The sequence below is a fragment of the Nanorana parkeri genome, unplaced genomic scaffold (assembly GCF_000935625.1).
Source record: "Nanorana parkeri isolate BGI_ZX_2015 unplaced genomic scaffold, ASM93562v1 scaffold2243, whole genome shotgun sequence".
In the NCBI taxonomy this organism is placed as follows: Eukaryota; Metazoa; Chordata; class Amphibia; order Anura; family Dicroglossidae; genus Nanorana; species Nanorana parkeri.
In genome coordinates this window covers 56372-72526 of record NW_017308511.1, presented here as the reverse complement: position 1 = coordinate 72526, position 16155 = coordinate 56372, and the positions used below count along the sequence as shown (strand labels likewise).

The window sequence follows — 16155 nt, the reverse complement described above, 5'->3', positions numbered from 1 at the left end:
CCCCCCAAGCAGACATCAGAAACTCTCCCCCCCAAGCAGACATCAGAAACTCTCCCCCAAGCCCCCTCACCTGCTTTCATCCGTGCAGGGAGGAGACACATCTTCATTCCCTGATGATCTAGCGGTGATCACTAGTAAGGTCTGCGCTAGACCTTACTAGTGATCCATCATTCGGCCGGAGCTCAGAACTGACAGAGCTCCGGCCGAAGCTGACAGGAGCTGCTCCTGCAAGTCGGGCCGTGTGTCAGCTAGCAAGAGACCGTGCCGTGCATTGAAGCTGTACGGCAGCGGTCGATTTAAAGGGGAATCAACGGGGGGGCACACGGCTATGGTTGTAACCCTCTCTAACTCTATTTAAAACTACAAAAAATGCTTTGTCTTCAGTTCTACTTTAAGCTCTAATTAATCTACAGGGAGTGAAGGGGGTCTACACAGGGCCAATACAGGTACTTGCACTGCTTCCATTTAAAAAACAATAATGGGGTATTAATGATTACCGAGCTGCATTCATTACATTACATAGTTACGTAGATAGGTTTAAAAAAAAGATACAAGTCCATCGAGTTCAAATTCAACATCAAATTATGGGTAATATGCTTTAAGCGAACATTATTATAGTTTTGTTATTATACTGTATATACACTTTGGACTTTATTTAACGTTGTGTGGCAAAAAGATATTTGAACTAACAGTGCATATTTCAGGAAGAGCTTTTTAGACAACTACAATGACTTTTAATGAGATTGTGACCTAATTAGGAGGGTAGTTCTCTTAGAAATGAAAAAATATGGTTAGTGTAAGCAAACGTAACTCTGAACATTGCAATTTACTTGAAGTGAAAGTGTTGTAACTCATATCTTAAGTTAGTATTGCAATGTTTGCTCTACAGTTATTTTTGATGTGGCTTTCACATTTACATGATTGTGCTTCCATATTTGTGCATTAAATGTAGAGATTTAGAGGTTAGCCAATAGAGGGAGCCATGATCATCGTTCTACCGACCTCCTTAAAGTGGACCTCTGCATGCTGATATGAAATTATCTTACAATGATTAGTTAAACATGTTTTTATTTTACTTACAATTACTGATTTTCCACTTCCTGGTCCTCTTAGGCAATAGCGATGTAGCACATGCCTAAGAGTTGCATCCTGGGAAAGTTACATCACAGTGCATTGCCGAGAAATCTAATTTGTAAGCTGCAAAATCTTGTGAAATCTCAGGGAAAAGCATTTGTTTCCCCTGAGATGATGTGCATGGTCACATGTCCCAGTCACATTTGCCAGAATTCCAGGAAGTAAAGGAAGATATATTAATCTGCCCTTAGTAAAAATGGCCACTGTCAGAAGACTGGGGAAGAAAAGAAAAATAAGGTATACAAACAAGACAAAGTATTTGTTTGTAGATTGTCATTACTAAACATTTCTAAAGGTGCGTTTGTTGTTATTTTAAAGATAAGGGTAAAGTTCCACCTTTACGGCGGTTGAGATTAGATGTCAGCCTTATAAAGAGAGCAGTGGTGTAACAATCGCCATAGCGACCCAGGCGGCCTCTATGGGGCCCGGGGCACAGGGGAGCAAAGGGGGCCGGCCAGATGCCGTGCGGGCCGCCTGGGTCGCTATGGCATCTTATGCTGGTGGTTTTCACTGGCGGCTGTGAGAAGAATGCACTGCTGTTCAGATCACTGTCAGTGATCTATGCAGCAGCGCGTTCTTCTCACAACCGCTGCAGAGTTAATGAGAGCCAGCAGCGGCGGTGGAGCAGGCTGGACCCGGCAGAGGAGGCGGGGCTCGTGGTCGGCAGCAGAGGAGGAGGCGGGGCCCGATGACAGAGAAGGAGGAGGCGGGGCCTATCAGCGATCGTGCAGGAAGAGGAGGCGGACAGGTAAGGAGTGTGACCGGCCCACCTGAGGGTGACCCTGCAGAGCCCATCATAGAGGTCACCCTCAGGTGGGCTGCGTGGGATCTCAAGTGGGCTCTGCAAGGGGCATAACTAGAAGTCACAGGGCCCCATACAAAATTTTGCTATGGGACCCTGTGATTTTTAGTTATGCCCCTGAAGAGAGCATTTGTTTCCAACTTATTGGACTTGTATCATAGGACCAAGCAGTAAAGCACAACCACTTTGTAGCACTGCAAATCAAGGAGCAGAGCCCTTCTATGTATTGTACTTAAAACAACACAGATTGACAAGATTATATATATTACGGATCTCTTTCACAGGTACATCAAAATTAGTTGAAATATTAAATGCATTTCCATATGTTCTTTACCCTGAGAGTGGTAAAAGAGGTTGTAAAGGACAACCTTAGTGAAAGTGGAGTTGTTTTTTGATAATAATGTAAAAGTGCACATATACTCTAAAACACACACACGCATTAAAACACACGCATCACACACACACACGCAATAAAACACACACAACACACACACAACACACACGCAATAAAACACACATCTTCATTAAAAAAAAACACACACTCATTAAAAAACAAACACCTAATAAAACACACATCAGACACATACAGAACTATTAACAATAAAAATGAATAATTACAACAATGCCCCCTCTCCTGTTTACCTGTTTTGCAGGGAGGGGACCTACATCCCTGGGGTCACATGGGGCACTGAGGGCATATCCTGGTAATCCAGCGAAGGATCAGTGTGATCTGCATCTCTGGCTGATTCAGACCATACTAATTGCTCCTGCCAGAGATCAATGTCACTACGAGGGAGCAGTCAGTATGGTCTGCATCAGCAAGAGATGCAGATCATACTTATCCTCCACTGGACCACCATGAGATGATTTTTATTTAATATATTGCCGGATCGGCAATATATTAAATAGGATCTGGGCACCGGCCACGTTTAAAGATGGCCATAGCTATTCGCGGCGACCCCAGGTGAGAACCGGCAACCAGGCTCGCTGGTCTAGTCTATACTATGTTACACAACATAAGCATTCCACCGAGCAATGAAGGTCGCACTGTACCTGGTGAAGAAGCCAATGAAGGGTCTGGAGTTCGGGATGGTGTCTTCTGCATGTCCAGTTCCAAAGCAAGTGCTGGTAGCACTTCAAGATAGAAATCACTTTTAATTGATTTGTTAAAGGCTATAGAAACCAAAGGTATAATCCATTAAAAAGTGACACACACTTCAATATTAACAGTATTATGTAACAAGTGCAACCTGAGGTGTTATTTTGGTATAATAGGACAGAAATTACAGAAAATTACATCTACACAGACACACTGTAAAGGAACATAAAAATGTTTTACTGCACACCCGTGGGACATCATTTCTCACAGCCAGACCATTCTATGGAAGACATGAATGATTTAGTTCTTAAGGGGAATTTAAAAATAATCAGGAAAGGTAGATCTTTCTCAGTTTACTAAACCATAATCACATAGTCTTATGACCATTCTCATCTCTAAGTCTCTTAAGCTGGGTACAGTGGCATCACAAGGGGAAGTGCGGGGGATGCGGCCCACACCCAGGTGCCACCATTGGAGGGAGGACACCAAAATGACTGGCTGTCATTTTGGTGTCACCCCCTCGGGGGGGCAAGGCATAAGCTAGGGGGGGCAATTGCCCCCCTGTAGAGACGCCTATGCCCCCCTATGAAAAGTCTGGCTCTCGGTCCGTGACCGAGTTTCAGGAGAAAGGAGGGACCCGGCAGCATAACTCATTCCGCCGGGTGAACGTCCCGTGATGGACGCCGGCAGGCGTCAATAGCGGTGGGGTGTCACCCAGTCTCCGCTCCGTGTGACACCCAGCTTTAGGACGCCCCTGGCTGGGTACGCATGGAGTGAAATTCAATCCGATGGTGGCCCTATGTTCTCAACAGAAATCCATCATTAGATTGACTTTTGCTGAAGGAACATCCTGGAAAGTCATTGACCAAACGGTCTTTGCCACCAGTCAGCTGCAAGCAATGTTTGGGTATTCTGAGTGTCCGGCACAGCTGGCAGAATACAGTTTACACAGTGGGCGATCATCCATCTATTCTGTTTGGCATGGATGGAGGAATCTGTCATATCCTGTTCATTCGCCTGCAAAACTGAACGAAAAAAATGTAACCGTGTTTACCCAGCTTTACTCCCACCTCCCATTCCATAGCCCACTCTTTTCCTTATGGTCCTTTATTCTAGTTTTTTTACTCTATTTGTGTGTCTTTCTGTTAGAGGGATGTTAGCTTACCTTCTGTCCTGGTAACAATGGTTTTACCAGAGAGGAAGTGAGGGAAAATCTGCAACAGGGACACTAACAGCAATAAAAGGGGTTTTATTTCTATCCATATTACTGTTGTTGATTCCCCTTTACTTTCTGTCTGGTCCTCACAGTATGTGAAATCAGAGCAACCTAACAGAGCCCCTGATAGCAGTAAGAAACATACAGGGTTACTAAACGTTCACCACTCTATAGGGCTGGACATAATTACATATCTGTGACAACTTGGTAAGTATTTTACAGTAACATGTTGAGATAACAAACATCTAACAATGGCATGCTGCCGGCATACATACAGTAATCGTGTAACCAGGGCCGGCCTTAGGCCTTTAGGCGCCCTGTGCGAGAAAGCTTTACAGCGCCCCTCAGTGACCACACCCCTCAGTGACCACACCCTCAGTAACCACACCCATTTATTACCCATATTTTTGGTAAAATATAAAAAGCGGGGTCACGTCGGGTAAATAGACACCAAACATGTCATGCTTTAAAATTGCGCGCACCCGCAAAATCGCAAAAAATTACCATGCCCAAAATTGACCATAGGTGACGCTTTAAAAGCTTTTACCGCTCATCAGTTTAGTGTTATCAGTGATTGATGGCCCTACAATTATTGCTCTCATTCCGACGTTCGCGACGATATGTAACATGTGCGGCGTAATGGGCGAAATCGTCGTTTTCACACGTATGCGCACCCGACGCCTGTTTGCATGCATGTATGTATGGGGGGGACTTTATCGCTGGCCGTATGTGCATTGTTTGTGCGCTGGCCGTATGTGCATTGTTTGTGCGCTGGCCGTATGTGCATTGTTTGTGCGCTGGCCGTATGTGCATTGTTTGTGCGCTGGCCGTATGTGCATTGTTTGTGCGCTGGCCGTATGTGCATTGTTTGTGCGCTGGCCGTATGTGCATTGTTTGTGCTCTGGCTGTATGTGCATTGTTTGTGCGCCGGCCGTATGTGCATTGTGTGTGCGCTGGCCGTATGTGCATTGTGTGTGCTCTGGCTGTATGTGCATTGTTTGTGCTCTGGCTGTATGTGCATTGTTTGTGCTCCGGGTGTATGTGCATTGTTTGTGCTCCGGGTGTATGTGCATTGTTTGCGCTCTGGCTGTATGTGCATTGTTTGTTTTTGTAGATGGTAGATCCATGTGCGAGGTGCCAATCTTGAAGTGTTCTGAAAATGGAAGACCATGCACTAAGGCTCACCAGATAAAGGCTTGTTTTCCTTACAACTAATGGCTATACTGTACAATTCACCTATACAGTCATTGCTAAAGGATAGTATGGGACTGTTCTTGAGCGCAGGAAGGCTATTTTATACCCTGTATGGTGAAACGGCATCATGCACTATGAGAGCCATTATATTTCAGTGGCCATTCTTCAGCACATGAAGCACTATAAACCGTAGGGGTGAGTACCACTTACAAATTGGATTTTTGGGTGTGATGACCCTTCCATGTCCCTATCAAAAATGAATACTGCAAAAATCTCCTTTTAAACATTACAATATATTTTTTTCTACCCTGCTTACCTTTAGATTCCATGCCAGGCTCAGGCATTACTTCATAAGCATAGTCATATTCTGCAGACTCCATATTGCCTACATTTAAACAAAACAGCAGTTTTAAGATGTACTCTTCACCGGGGGGGTTTGCGGGTGGACATAACATTTGTGCAGACAGTACAGCTGCACAGGGTCCCTTTCTGGGTCCTGAATAAGTGAAAACACTTACTGTGTATCGATTGACAGCTAGATAGAAGGGAGTATTGACCAGGTCTATGTAACAGTGGGTCAAACGGTTGCTAGGACCTCTCCCATTGTCACATAGGCCTAGTCATGGCTCAGTTCTGTGTAGCCTCAATTGATACAAAGTGAATTATTTTACTTAATCAGTAACTGAATGGGGCCCTAAAAATTGTTCTTGCACAAAGGGGATTTGGTGGCTCTGTCTGCCACTGCAGCTCACACAATACTGGTGATGAGTAAATGAGGCACAGGCATTAGTAAGCAGATAGTAGGTAACAGCAATGAAGACCAGAGAAATATTGGTAGTAGAGTACTTTCTTTACCAGATCGATATTCTGATGGCTTCTCTTTTCTAACTGGAATCGGTGGGGGAGGGTTCTGCAGATTCATTTTAAAGGCAGCAGATGGTGTACATATGCCTGGAAGACAACAGAAACAAGATGAAGAATATATATACATATATGGCTACATTTTCTAAATTCTGACACTTTCCATGGTTAAAAATGAATATCATATACTGTCTTGACAATATGGCAACAGCACTTTCATGCACACAATTAAAAAAAATACTATTCTAACTCTTGTTTTGAAAATAATTCTGCTAAGGCCAGTTTCACACCTGCACACGATACCGCGCGGATTGCCATGCGGTCACGGAGTTGCCCATCACCGCCGATCGCGCTGGTGGTGTCACTATTTTCTAATGGTACCCCAGTCGCGCTGGGCGGATTGGGCAGTTTCCCGCGCGACTCCGCCTGTGCAATCGAACACGATCACAGCTAAAACAGCCGCGTGTCATGTGTCACAAAGAAAGGTACATGTACCTTTATTCTGCGATTGCTGCGTGGATGTAACCATATTGAAATTAATGAAATCCTGGGATGCTCATCCCAGATCGCCCAGGTCTGCACCAGCCCTAAGACAGGCGCCACTGTACACAAGTTTCAAGTATAGCTTTTCTGTGTTGTTACCTCACAAGGAACATTTTAGATGGAAGGTCTAAACTAGAAATCTCAGCTTACACAAGGCAAAGACACAAAGTATTCAAAATACTTAACTTGTAGATTTTTTTTCAAAGGGAAGCTATAATGATTTTTGCTAAAACTAACTTTTCTTTTTTTAAAGTGTATATCTAGCCAAACTGTTTTTCTAGTTTTGGAAAGAATGAGGAAGGATTTAAACCTCTGTCAGGTTTTATTGCAATCTAGGGCTCCAATTGAAAAATTACCTTTTGATTAGTGATAAGTGAGCTGGCCTGGGTTTAGCAAATTTTCAAGCAAATAGTACCCAGGGCTGTCTGTGTCCTAGCAACCAAAGATCCTGGGTGTCCCGCACAGCATCATTGGTTGCTAAGACACTGGCGGCCCCACATCATAGGTTGCACCCACCTGCATCCTAGAAACTAAACAAGCTGTGTGGCCCAGCTACTAGCATCCTAGCAACCAATGACACTGCATCATTGGTTGCTAGGACAAAGATAGAGGTTGCCGGATAAGCAAACTGGTCAAATTGTCAATTGAACTGCAAAATAGCTTGGGTTCAGGTCGAGCACATGGTTGACCTGAACCCAAAGCTCATCTCTACCATCACTGGGTTTGGGTTTTGGGTTCAGATCTCACTCTGGCTTCACTTGCTGTGTGCTTACCCAGAAAGCACTGAAATCAGCAGCCTTCTGATTTTCCTTGTTGCTTGGTTTCACATGACCATTTTAGAGATCACAGAAAAACCAAACACTGAACAGAGTCAGCATACCTCTATTGGTTGAGGAAGGCTTTGTCTTGCGTTCTGGAACAGGAGGTGGTGTCTTCCGTTCTGGTTTTGGGGATGATGGTAACTGGAAACCTTGGTATACATTTGTTTCCAGAGACAGTCTGTTATGTGCCAACTGCTGCGGCAGCTCTAAAGGTGAACACAGAGTTCGATGAGGTTAGAGTCTAGCTTACCTTGACATATGCAGCAACTTCTACTCCCATTAACATTGGGCTTATGGCACTGTGATATATTTATAGAAGTGCTACATATACTTTTTAAATAAGTAACAGTTCCCAAACATTTTTTTTTTAAATGCAGAAAATTGTTATGTTTAGTCAATTCCCTCTATAACAACTATATTCATTGTAGTCTTGTCAATGATGATATATGTAAATTTACCTTACTTTAAAACTTACCATTTGCCTTTCCGGGTGATGCAGAATCTGCTTTAGAACTAAAGTTGTCATATGGAGCTAAATCAGGCGCAAGGACACCTAGAATATATTAACAAATAGTAATGGATAAATATATATTTATTACCACATTAATGTAGTATACTAACAATATATGAAATATGTGTAATACTGTATTTTGATTAGAAAATACATTAAGAAATCTATGTATGCACAATTGCCTGGCCAATGCCACTTGGAATGACTTCAGCCTAGGGGCCCTAGGAATGCTGCCTTCTGCAGCTATTCTGTTTTCTTTGCAAGTACAGTGCTGTTTAGATACCAACATTGTATGGCTCCTGACACTGACGGCATTGAATTAAACAGGTAAGAGGAGCAATATAAAAATTAAAGTGAATGTGTATCCTCCATATACCAAGCAGGGGGCTGTTGATTTGGATCCAAAGATGACTGGCTCCAGATCTGGGCCACTTTGTAGTCCGGTTTCTTCCACCTGTTGTAGGTGTAGGCCAACTGCAAAATTATTATGCATTGGTACTGGTTAGAATCACCCCATTAGCTACTCACCTCTTTGCTTCTGAAATTATGGACAGCAGCAAACCTTCTGCCATATTTGTTGGACATGTCTGGTGGTACAGCGAATCTGGACAGAAATTTTCAGAATGCTTACTAAACTCAGGGGCTAAAGGATCCCCTTAAGAGCTATATATGCCCTTCTTAAGATCTGACCTCCATATCTCTTCAAAGTTCAAGCTGATGATCCATGTTCTTACAGCAGCAAAACAGACTATCGGTCAAGCATGGAAATCTGAGACCAGATCAAGAATTACTAACTATGCTGGACAAGAAAATTGAGGCTAGATTGACAGAATGGAGAAGTACTTGGCTATCTAGTACCGTTGGTCTAAGCGCTTTGTTCCGCCAAGGTTTGATGTGCACCTCCTGAACCTCAAACTTGCATCTCCTTTTAAATATTAATTTTTTTTTCTTCTACCCTGCCTACCATTAGGTTTCACACCAGGCTCAAGGACTTCTTCATAAGCATAGTCATATTCCGCAAACTTAATAATGCCTATATTTAAACAAAACCGCATATTTAATTTTATTTTATTTTTTCTAGACAGAGTATATCAACTATAGAGGACTACAAATAAAGTTCCCCACGTCCCCTCTGTTCCCACATCTCTCCTCTAGGAGAGCGGTGTGGGGGTGGAGACAGCCCGCGCTGTCACAGGAGGCTGGGCTCTCCTCCCTGCACCGGTCGCTCAGCCTCCTGTGACAGCTGTCAGTATGGAGAGCGGGTACAAGCAGTCAGTGATCGCTGAGTGTTTGTAAATAATTGAGGACATGGTATGGTTACTATATCCTCAATTATGAATGAGTGGCAAGTGATCTACATCCCCTCCTGTTCATTTATGATTGTGGTTATAGTAAACACACTATGTCCTCATGTTATGAATGGACAGGAACACTCAGTATTTGTTCATTGATAACAGGGGCTGCAGAATAAGACTTTGTGTCCTCCATTTCTTTTCCTATTTTAAAAGGGAAATATCAGGGGTCTATTTAGATCCCTACTATCTCCCCAAAGCTTTTAATTATAATTTTTTACTTATTTTTTCATAAATGTTTATTTTATAATTTATCTTTTTTTTCACTTAACTTTATTGCTATCACAAGAGCTAACAAGCCCCATGTTTGATAGCATTTGGAGGTGACAGGTTCTCTTTATTGAATCTGTCACCCCCCCCAATACAGGAGTACTCCTGTGACAGCTGAGAGGAAGGGCTGCGAGTGCAGCTCTCCCCTCACTGTCTACTCCATCCGGCGTGAAAGGTGGGGGGGCGAACTTCCTGACGGGCACGGGAACTTACCTGTCGCTCCTCTGCTCAGAGAGGCGGCTCTGATCACACCTGTTAGCGCTCCCTCTCTCTCCTCCTGGCCGCTCTGAAGCTGCAGCGGCCGGGAGAGAGGGAGCTCTGACAGGTGTGATCAGAGCCGCCGAAAGCCAGTCGCATTTTTCCACGGGCGCCGTGCCATCCTCTTCTCGCTGGGCCCCCCTGAACTGGCGGAACACCAGGTCCCAGTCACAAGTGCGACTGCTGCGACCCTGGTAGTTACGCCAGTGCATGTTATCCTATCCAATTCATCTAATGTAATGCATTCTCTGGTCCAAAAAAAACATTTTTTTCCAGTTCACTTTTTTCTCTCTCTCCTACTCTAACATTCCAAGGCTAGCAGCATCTGTTACATTCTGACCAACTCGGTACCACACCAGGTAGCTGAAGCTATTCCACCCAAATCTTTTGAAATGTATTTCGAGCTAGCTCCCCTATGTTTTTTTTTTCTAGGTTCAGGGAGAGTGGAAGGATTAAAAGTTGTGTTTGGTTTTGTACTGCTATCTGGTGGTGAGATTTAACCTCACTTCCTGTCCTGCAGACAATGCTTTCACCAAGGTGATAGAAAATCTGCAACAGCAACACATATAAAAATATAATTAAACGTGGAGAAAGGGGAGAAGGAAAAGGGGGTGTTATTGAGGAGTGCCACACCCCTGATTTAAATTGGGAAAGAATGGCGTTATGAAGAGTGGGGTTTTTTAGGCACTCGGAACAGTGGTTCACAAAAGACGTTTTTCTTTATCTAAAAAGTACATTTTATTTGATACATGATTAAAAATTGTACACTAAATAAAAGAGTAGGGAGACAACCTGGAAGGATCACCTCCAATATCCGCCAGTACCTTTTAAATAGTTGAGACTACATTATCATGATTCATTAGGTTATTTCATACATAAATTCCCTTTGTAGGTCGCACTTCCTACAGTATGATTCACGCTTCCTTGTCACCTGGTGAGGAATCTGCAAAAATATTGCAATCTGCAAAAATATTGCAATCTGCAAAAATAGTGCATGTAACATTTTTGCAGCTCGCACTGGACCGGAACGCAGGCATTAATATGCCATGTGTTCAGGTGCGGGTGGGAGGTGTGGCTGCAGTGCCATTGCCTTCAATGCACTGCCACACTCCCTCCCGGCCCTGAACACAGGGGGCCAGCCGGGTTGCGTCGCAGAGGCCGAATGCTCTGGAACGCACTCTTTGTTGTGTGAACTGGCCCTAAGAGGGGGAATAATTTGATTCAGAAATCAAGCTAGCTTACAAGTTCCTGTGCACTGTGCAGTGTTATCCCAATAAGTTTTGTCAACCTGAACAGTTCAGCTCAGTGGACTACAGAATACCTCCCTTGTACATTATGGAGATAGGGAAAGGTATTTTGTAGGTCTAAAACAATTGCTGTCCTGTGGACAATACTGCTTCTTTATAGATATAGTGCAATTAGTGAGCACTGGCTGGATCAACAGGCGAAAATAAATGAAAAATACCCTGAGAAAACTAAAACTAATGCAGTCAACACATCTAAAGACTGAAAGGCTGCAATATATTACATTTGTGTACTTGAGTTTAAATGAACTTTTAAATGAATGTAGAAAATCTGTTCATAACAGCTGAGACAAATGGAAGGGATTGGATAGTGTGATGAAACCTCCTAAAAGTGTATTTCCACTTTTGCAGCCAAACAGGGATAACAGCTTTTTTATGTTTGTTACATGTTCCCATTCACAAAGCATAAGCTAAAATAAAAAACATTTTAAATGCTTTTCGCAGTTTAAATTGCTTTTACTTGGGTTAGGGTTTTAAGGGTTAACATTTCTTCTTGCTTCTATTTCTTTGAAATGTTGGGAGGGGCTGTGAGGGGTGGGGGGTCTGAGGTGGCATTGTGTTCGTGAAGCTCATCAGATAAACACAATCCTCAAATTTCAGTCCTAAGTCTTTCTACCAGTGTAAAAGGGTAAGAAAAACCCAGAATCAGCTATCTTGCCTGATTTATCAAAACAACTAAAAGGTAAGATTTTTTTTTTAAGTTACTTTTCCTTATGCTATGTGAACAGGAACACATAACGGACATATGGAGGAGTTTTCTCAAATGTGACTGCAAAAGTAGAAATACACTTTAAATGTCATGGTTAGTATATCATCCAATACACGCAGAAGTATGATGCGGTCTACAACAGGCTTGCCACAAGCCCAAACATGTAGAGGACATTATTTTTCTATGCAAACGGTCCATCAAGAGAAGTGTCTTTTCAGTGATATGTTCAGTGATATGTTAACATTACCAATGTCTCTATCTATCTGCTTAACAACTGTTGTGATATTTAAAAAAGTATGCCTTCTCTTTATTCTTGCTACTGAATTTGTTTCTTGACTATAATGTTGACCCTCATGCTTTATTTATAACCCTACAAAAAGGTATACAGATAAGGACTTCTAGCTTTACTCTGCATTTCCTAATTTGCATGCTTCTTCAGGGTTAATAATCCTAGTACAGAGGTGGGCAACTCCAGCCCTTCAGCTGTGCTTTAACTACAAATCCCCAAATGACTATGCCTCTGGGGGTGTACCAGACCAGAAAAATACTGCAGATCTCATTTTGTCTGGTCTGGAATGCACTGGAACTGCGGGCAGGTTCACACCATTTTCCAGACCAGATCTGACCAGAAAAGCTGGCCGCACACTGGATTCTGCTGGAATAGTTTTATTGAATCTTGTGACACATAGTACTATGTGTCCCCAGTTTTTTACAAACATTGGAGTAATCAGCTGCACACAGAGATTTGGTAAATATCACAGATATTCACTGATCCTCTGCTCGGCTACACACAGAGCCACTGTCATCCTGAAACTGGATTTTTTTGTTAATGGACTTGCTTCTATTTTCCCGGCCGTGCCCCTTATAATCTGTCGGGGAGGAGAGATTTGAACAAAGTGATTTTAAGCCTCACCTCAGTGGTGGATCAGATGGGGTGCCACCCACCGCACTAAAAGAAAAGAGCACAGAAGCGGATCTAAAGACACTGATCCACCACAGAGCTTCATTACACAGCAATATATTATAAATGCAGAGTACAGAGGCCAGCGGTGTGACGCAGAGTACTGTCAGCGTTCCACCCTGACTTTACTGGTTTGCAGCCTTCTGGCTTGGCTGCCATTTTACTCACCTGTGTTTCCTTCTTTGCCTGAGCAGACTCTAACGTTGCTCACTACTCCCAGGCTCCCTCTTATCGCCAGACAGGAGAGCATCATCTGAGAGAGTCAGATGGGAGTTTCCTGTCTCTGAGTGATGATGTCACCCCACTCACTATATATAAACCACTCAGTCCAGTCTGACCTTGCCCTTGCGTGGTCTTCCTGCTAGTGCATTCCTGCTGCTCTGAGTAGCCTGGTTCTGTATATGACCCAATCCTGGTTGACGTTCTCTTCTGGCTCCTGCTCCTAGCTTGTTCCGGACGACCCTGATCTCCGTGTTCCTGACCTGGCTTGAACGACTAACCACTCCGGCTCCTGACTTTGGCTTCTTCCGGTTTATGATTCTGCTTGCTCCTGTGGACACTGTTCTTAATAAATATTTTAACTAGCACCTTTTGCTTGTCTGGTTTTCATTGTGCTCTGACAAGTACAGAGACCAGGGGTGTGACGCAGAGTACAGAAGTCAGTAACAACGCAGAGGTCAGTGGTGTAACACAGAGTGCAAAGGTCAGCTGTGTGACGCAGAGTACAGAGCTCAGCTGTGTGACGCAGAGTACAGAGCTCATTTTATTTGACGCAGAGTACAGAGCTCAGCTGTGTGACGCAGTGTACAAAGGGTCAATGGTGTAATGCAGAGGTCATAGGTGTGACACAGAGTGCAAAGGTCAGCTGTGTGATGTCCAGTACAGAGGTCAGCGGGGGGTGACACAGAGGTCAGCGGTGTGATGCATAATAGTTGATCTGATTAAGGTGCTCTGTCCCTATGCCCTCTTCCTCTCTTGGTGTGTGTGGGAGGGTGTGTGTTTGGCTTGGGGGGCAGCGATGTTTCCTCACGTTGACAGGTAAAAGACTCCAGCAGCCTCCTTGTCCCCTGATTTCAGCCAGCCAATAGTAGCTCTGCAGTCTCCCTCCCAGTCTATAGCAGCTGAAGTAGGTGAAGGAAGCTGCAGGTGGTTGCAGAGGAGCCCGAACACTGAAAGGGCTGTAGAAAGGCAGCCGAACCACTAGCTTCTCTCCTCGACCACCTGCAGCTTTCTCCCCAACTTCAGCTACTATAGAGGGGAGAGCTGCAAGAACGATCGCTGCTGCCGCGGCGGCTTGTCACACACAACCCAAAGGTTGAACTGGATGGATCTGTCTCTTTATTCAACCTTAACAATAGCAACAATAATCTCTATGGAATCCATCAGTAAAAAAATTATCTAATTTGTTCATTGTGTATATTCACCTACCATTCTGTGGCTCCAAGACTCTTACAGAACAAGGACGCTGGTTTTGCTGGACATCACCTCTTGACTCATCAACATAAATGTATCTGCAGCCAAACTCCATGTCAGACACCTGGAATAAAGCTCAAGTAAGTACACAAACAAACCTAGAAAAATCAACTGAACAGTTAAACTAGATCAATGAAATGTGTTTCACTGGAACAGGGTTGGGACAACTAAGCACGCTGTAGCATTCCTGCAAGGTTATATTTTCAATAGAAATCGTTTGCTGTGGTTTTATTTTCATTGATAATTCTTTAATCCATGACTAGCAAAAGTATACCTTCCAGCTTTGTGAGATGGTAAAGGCAGACACCGAACAGCAATAATGTATGTATGCAAAGGAGACACCACCGCCACACCCCCAGGTACATAGTCCATGAAGAATGAATACATAAACAATGCCTGGGTAAGCCCTTGTTAACGACTCCCAGAGGCCCTTTAAGGGAATCTTAACACTGGGAGGTGGAGGCTAGACATGTGCGATTCGTTTCGTTACGAATCGAAATTCGTACGAATTTTCCTGATATTCCGAATTTCGGAGCATCCGAAATCCGAATGGCAGTTTCCGAATTATATCCGAAATACGAAATTCCGTTAACGAATTTCGGATCCGAATTTCTTTGAAACAGGAACTAATATTACCCCTGTAAACGAGGTTGAACAACATGACAAGATTTTTTTTAATCCGAGATACGGATCCGCTGCTGCTGATGCATTACAATACACAGGCAGGAAATACCAAATTCCGTTTTTTCGTTCCGTTACGAACATTCGTTATATTGAAGGTAAAAAGCAAAGTACATTTATATTGGAGTTGAAGGTATTTTTTTTTTAAAATACGAAATACGAAATTCGGATACGGAATCCGTTAACGGAATTCGTATTTCGTTTTGGTTGACCAATCAGAGGTTCTCTTCTGCTGCTGAGAGTTGCATTACAATACAAGCAGGAAATACGAAATTCGGTTGACGTATTTTCGTTCCGTTACGAACATTCGTTATATTGAAGTTAAAAAGCAAAATACCTTTGTTAATATATTGGAGTTGATTGATGGTAGTTTTTTTAAAATCCGAAATACCATTCCAATACAAAGGTATTTTGCTTTTTAACTTCATCATAACGAATGTTCGTAAAGTTACGAAAATATAACCGCCACTAATGAAAATTCGTATTTCGTACGAATCCGAATCGAGTTCAGTTACGTATTACGAAATACGAAATAACGGATATTCCGAAACGAAACAGAACTAATTTTTTGACAGCACACAAGTCTAGTGGAGGCAGGCTTTTTGATCATGTGATCCCTGTGATCGGCTGTCACATGACCAAAAGCCCATCTCACTAGCTCCCAACTGAAAACAATGATAGCTCAGTCACTTTGTTGGGAGCTCGCAAGTGAGTGCACTCTCAGCACAGAACATGATGCTGGCTGATGCATATATGTGTAGAGCTGGTGTTAACCTCCCTGGCGGTATGATTATTTTTTTTTCCTTTTTTGCTCTTTTTTTTTTTCAACTTCCCGACGGTTCCGCCCCCCTGCGACGCGGACGCTCGCAAGGGACGGAACCTGGAAGACGGATGCCGGCATCGGCCGGAGGACACAGCGGGGATCGCGGACAAGGTAAGAGACCGCTACGCTGTATTCCCGAGTGT

General features: G+C 43.4%; 1 protein-coding gene across 1 annotated transcript in view; it reads right to left on the bottom strand.

Annotated features, from left to right (window-relative positions):
- Positions 1 to 10273, bottom strand: part of LOC108801188 (circularly permutated Ras protein 1-like) — a 35492-nt gene extending 25219 nt beyond the window's left edge. Inside the window, exons 1-6 of the mRNA XM_018573118.1 lie at positions 10127 to 10273; positions 8558 to 8655; positions 8146 to 8183; positions 7730 to 7876; positions 6301 to 6396; positions 5762 to 5830 (exon numbers count right to left, since the gene is read on the bottom strand). Coding sequence (XP_018428620.1) covers positions 5762 to 5830; positions 6301 to 6396; positions 7730 to 7876; positions 8146 to 8183; positions 8558 to 8655; positions 10127 to 10273 — 595 coding nt within the window. The remainder of the gene's footprint in view (positions 1 to 5761; positions 5831 to 6300; positions 6397 to 7729; positions 7877 to 8145; positions 8184 to 8557; positions 8656 to 10126) is intronic.
- Positions 10274 to 16155: the final 5882 nt, after the last annotated feature.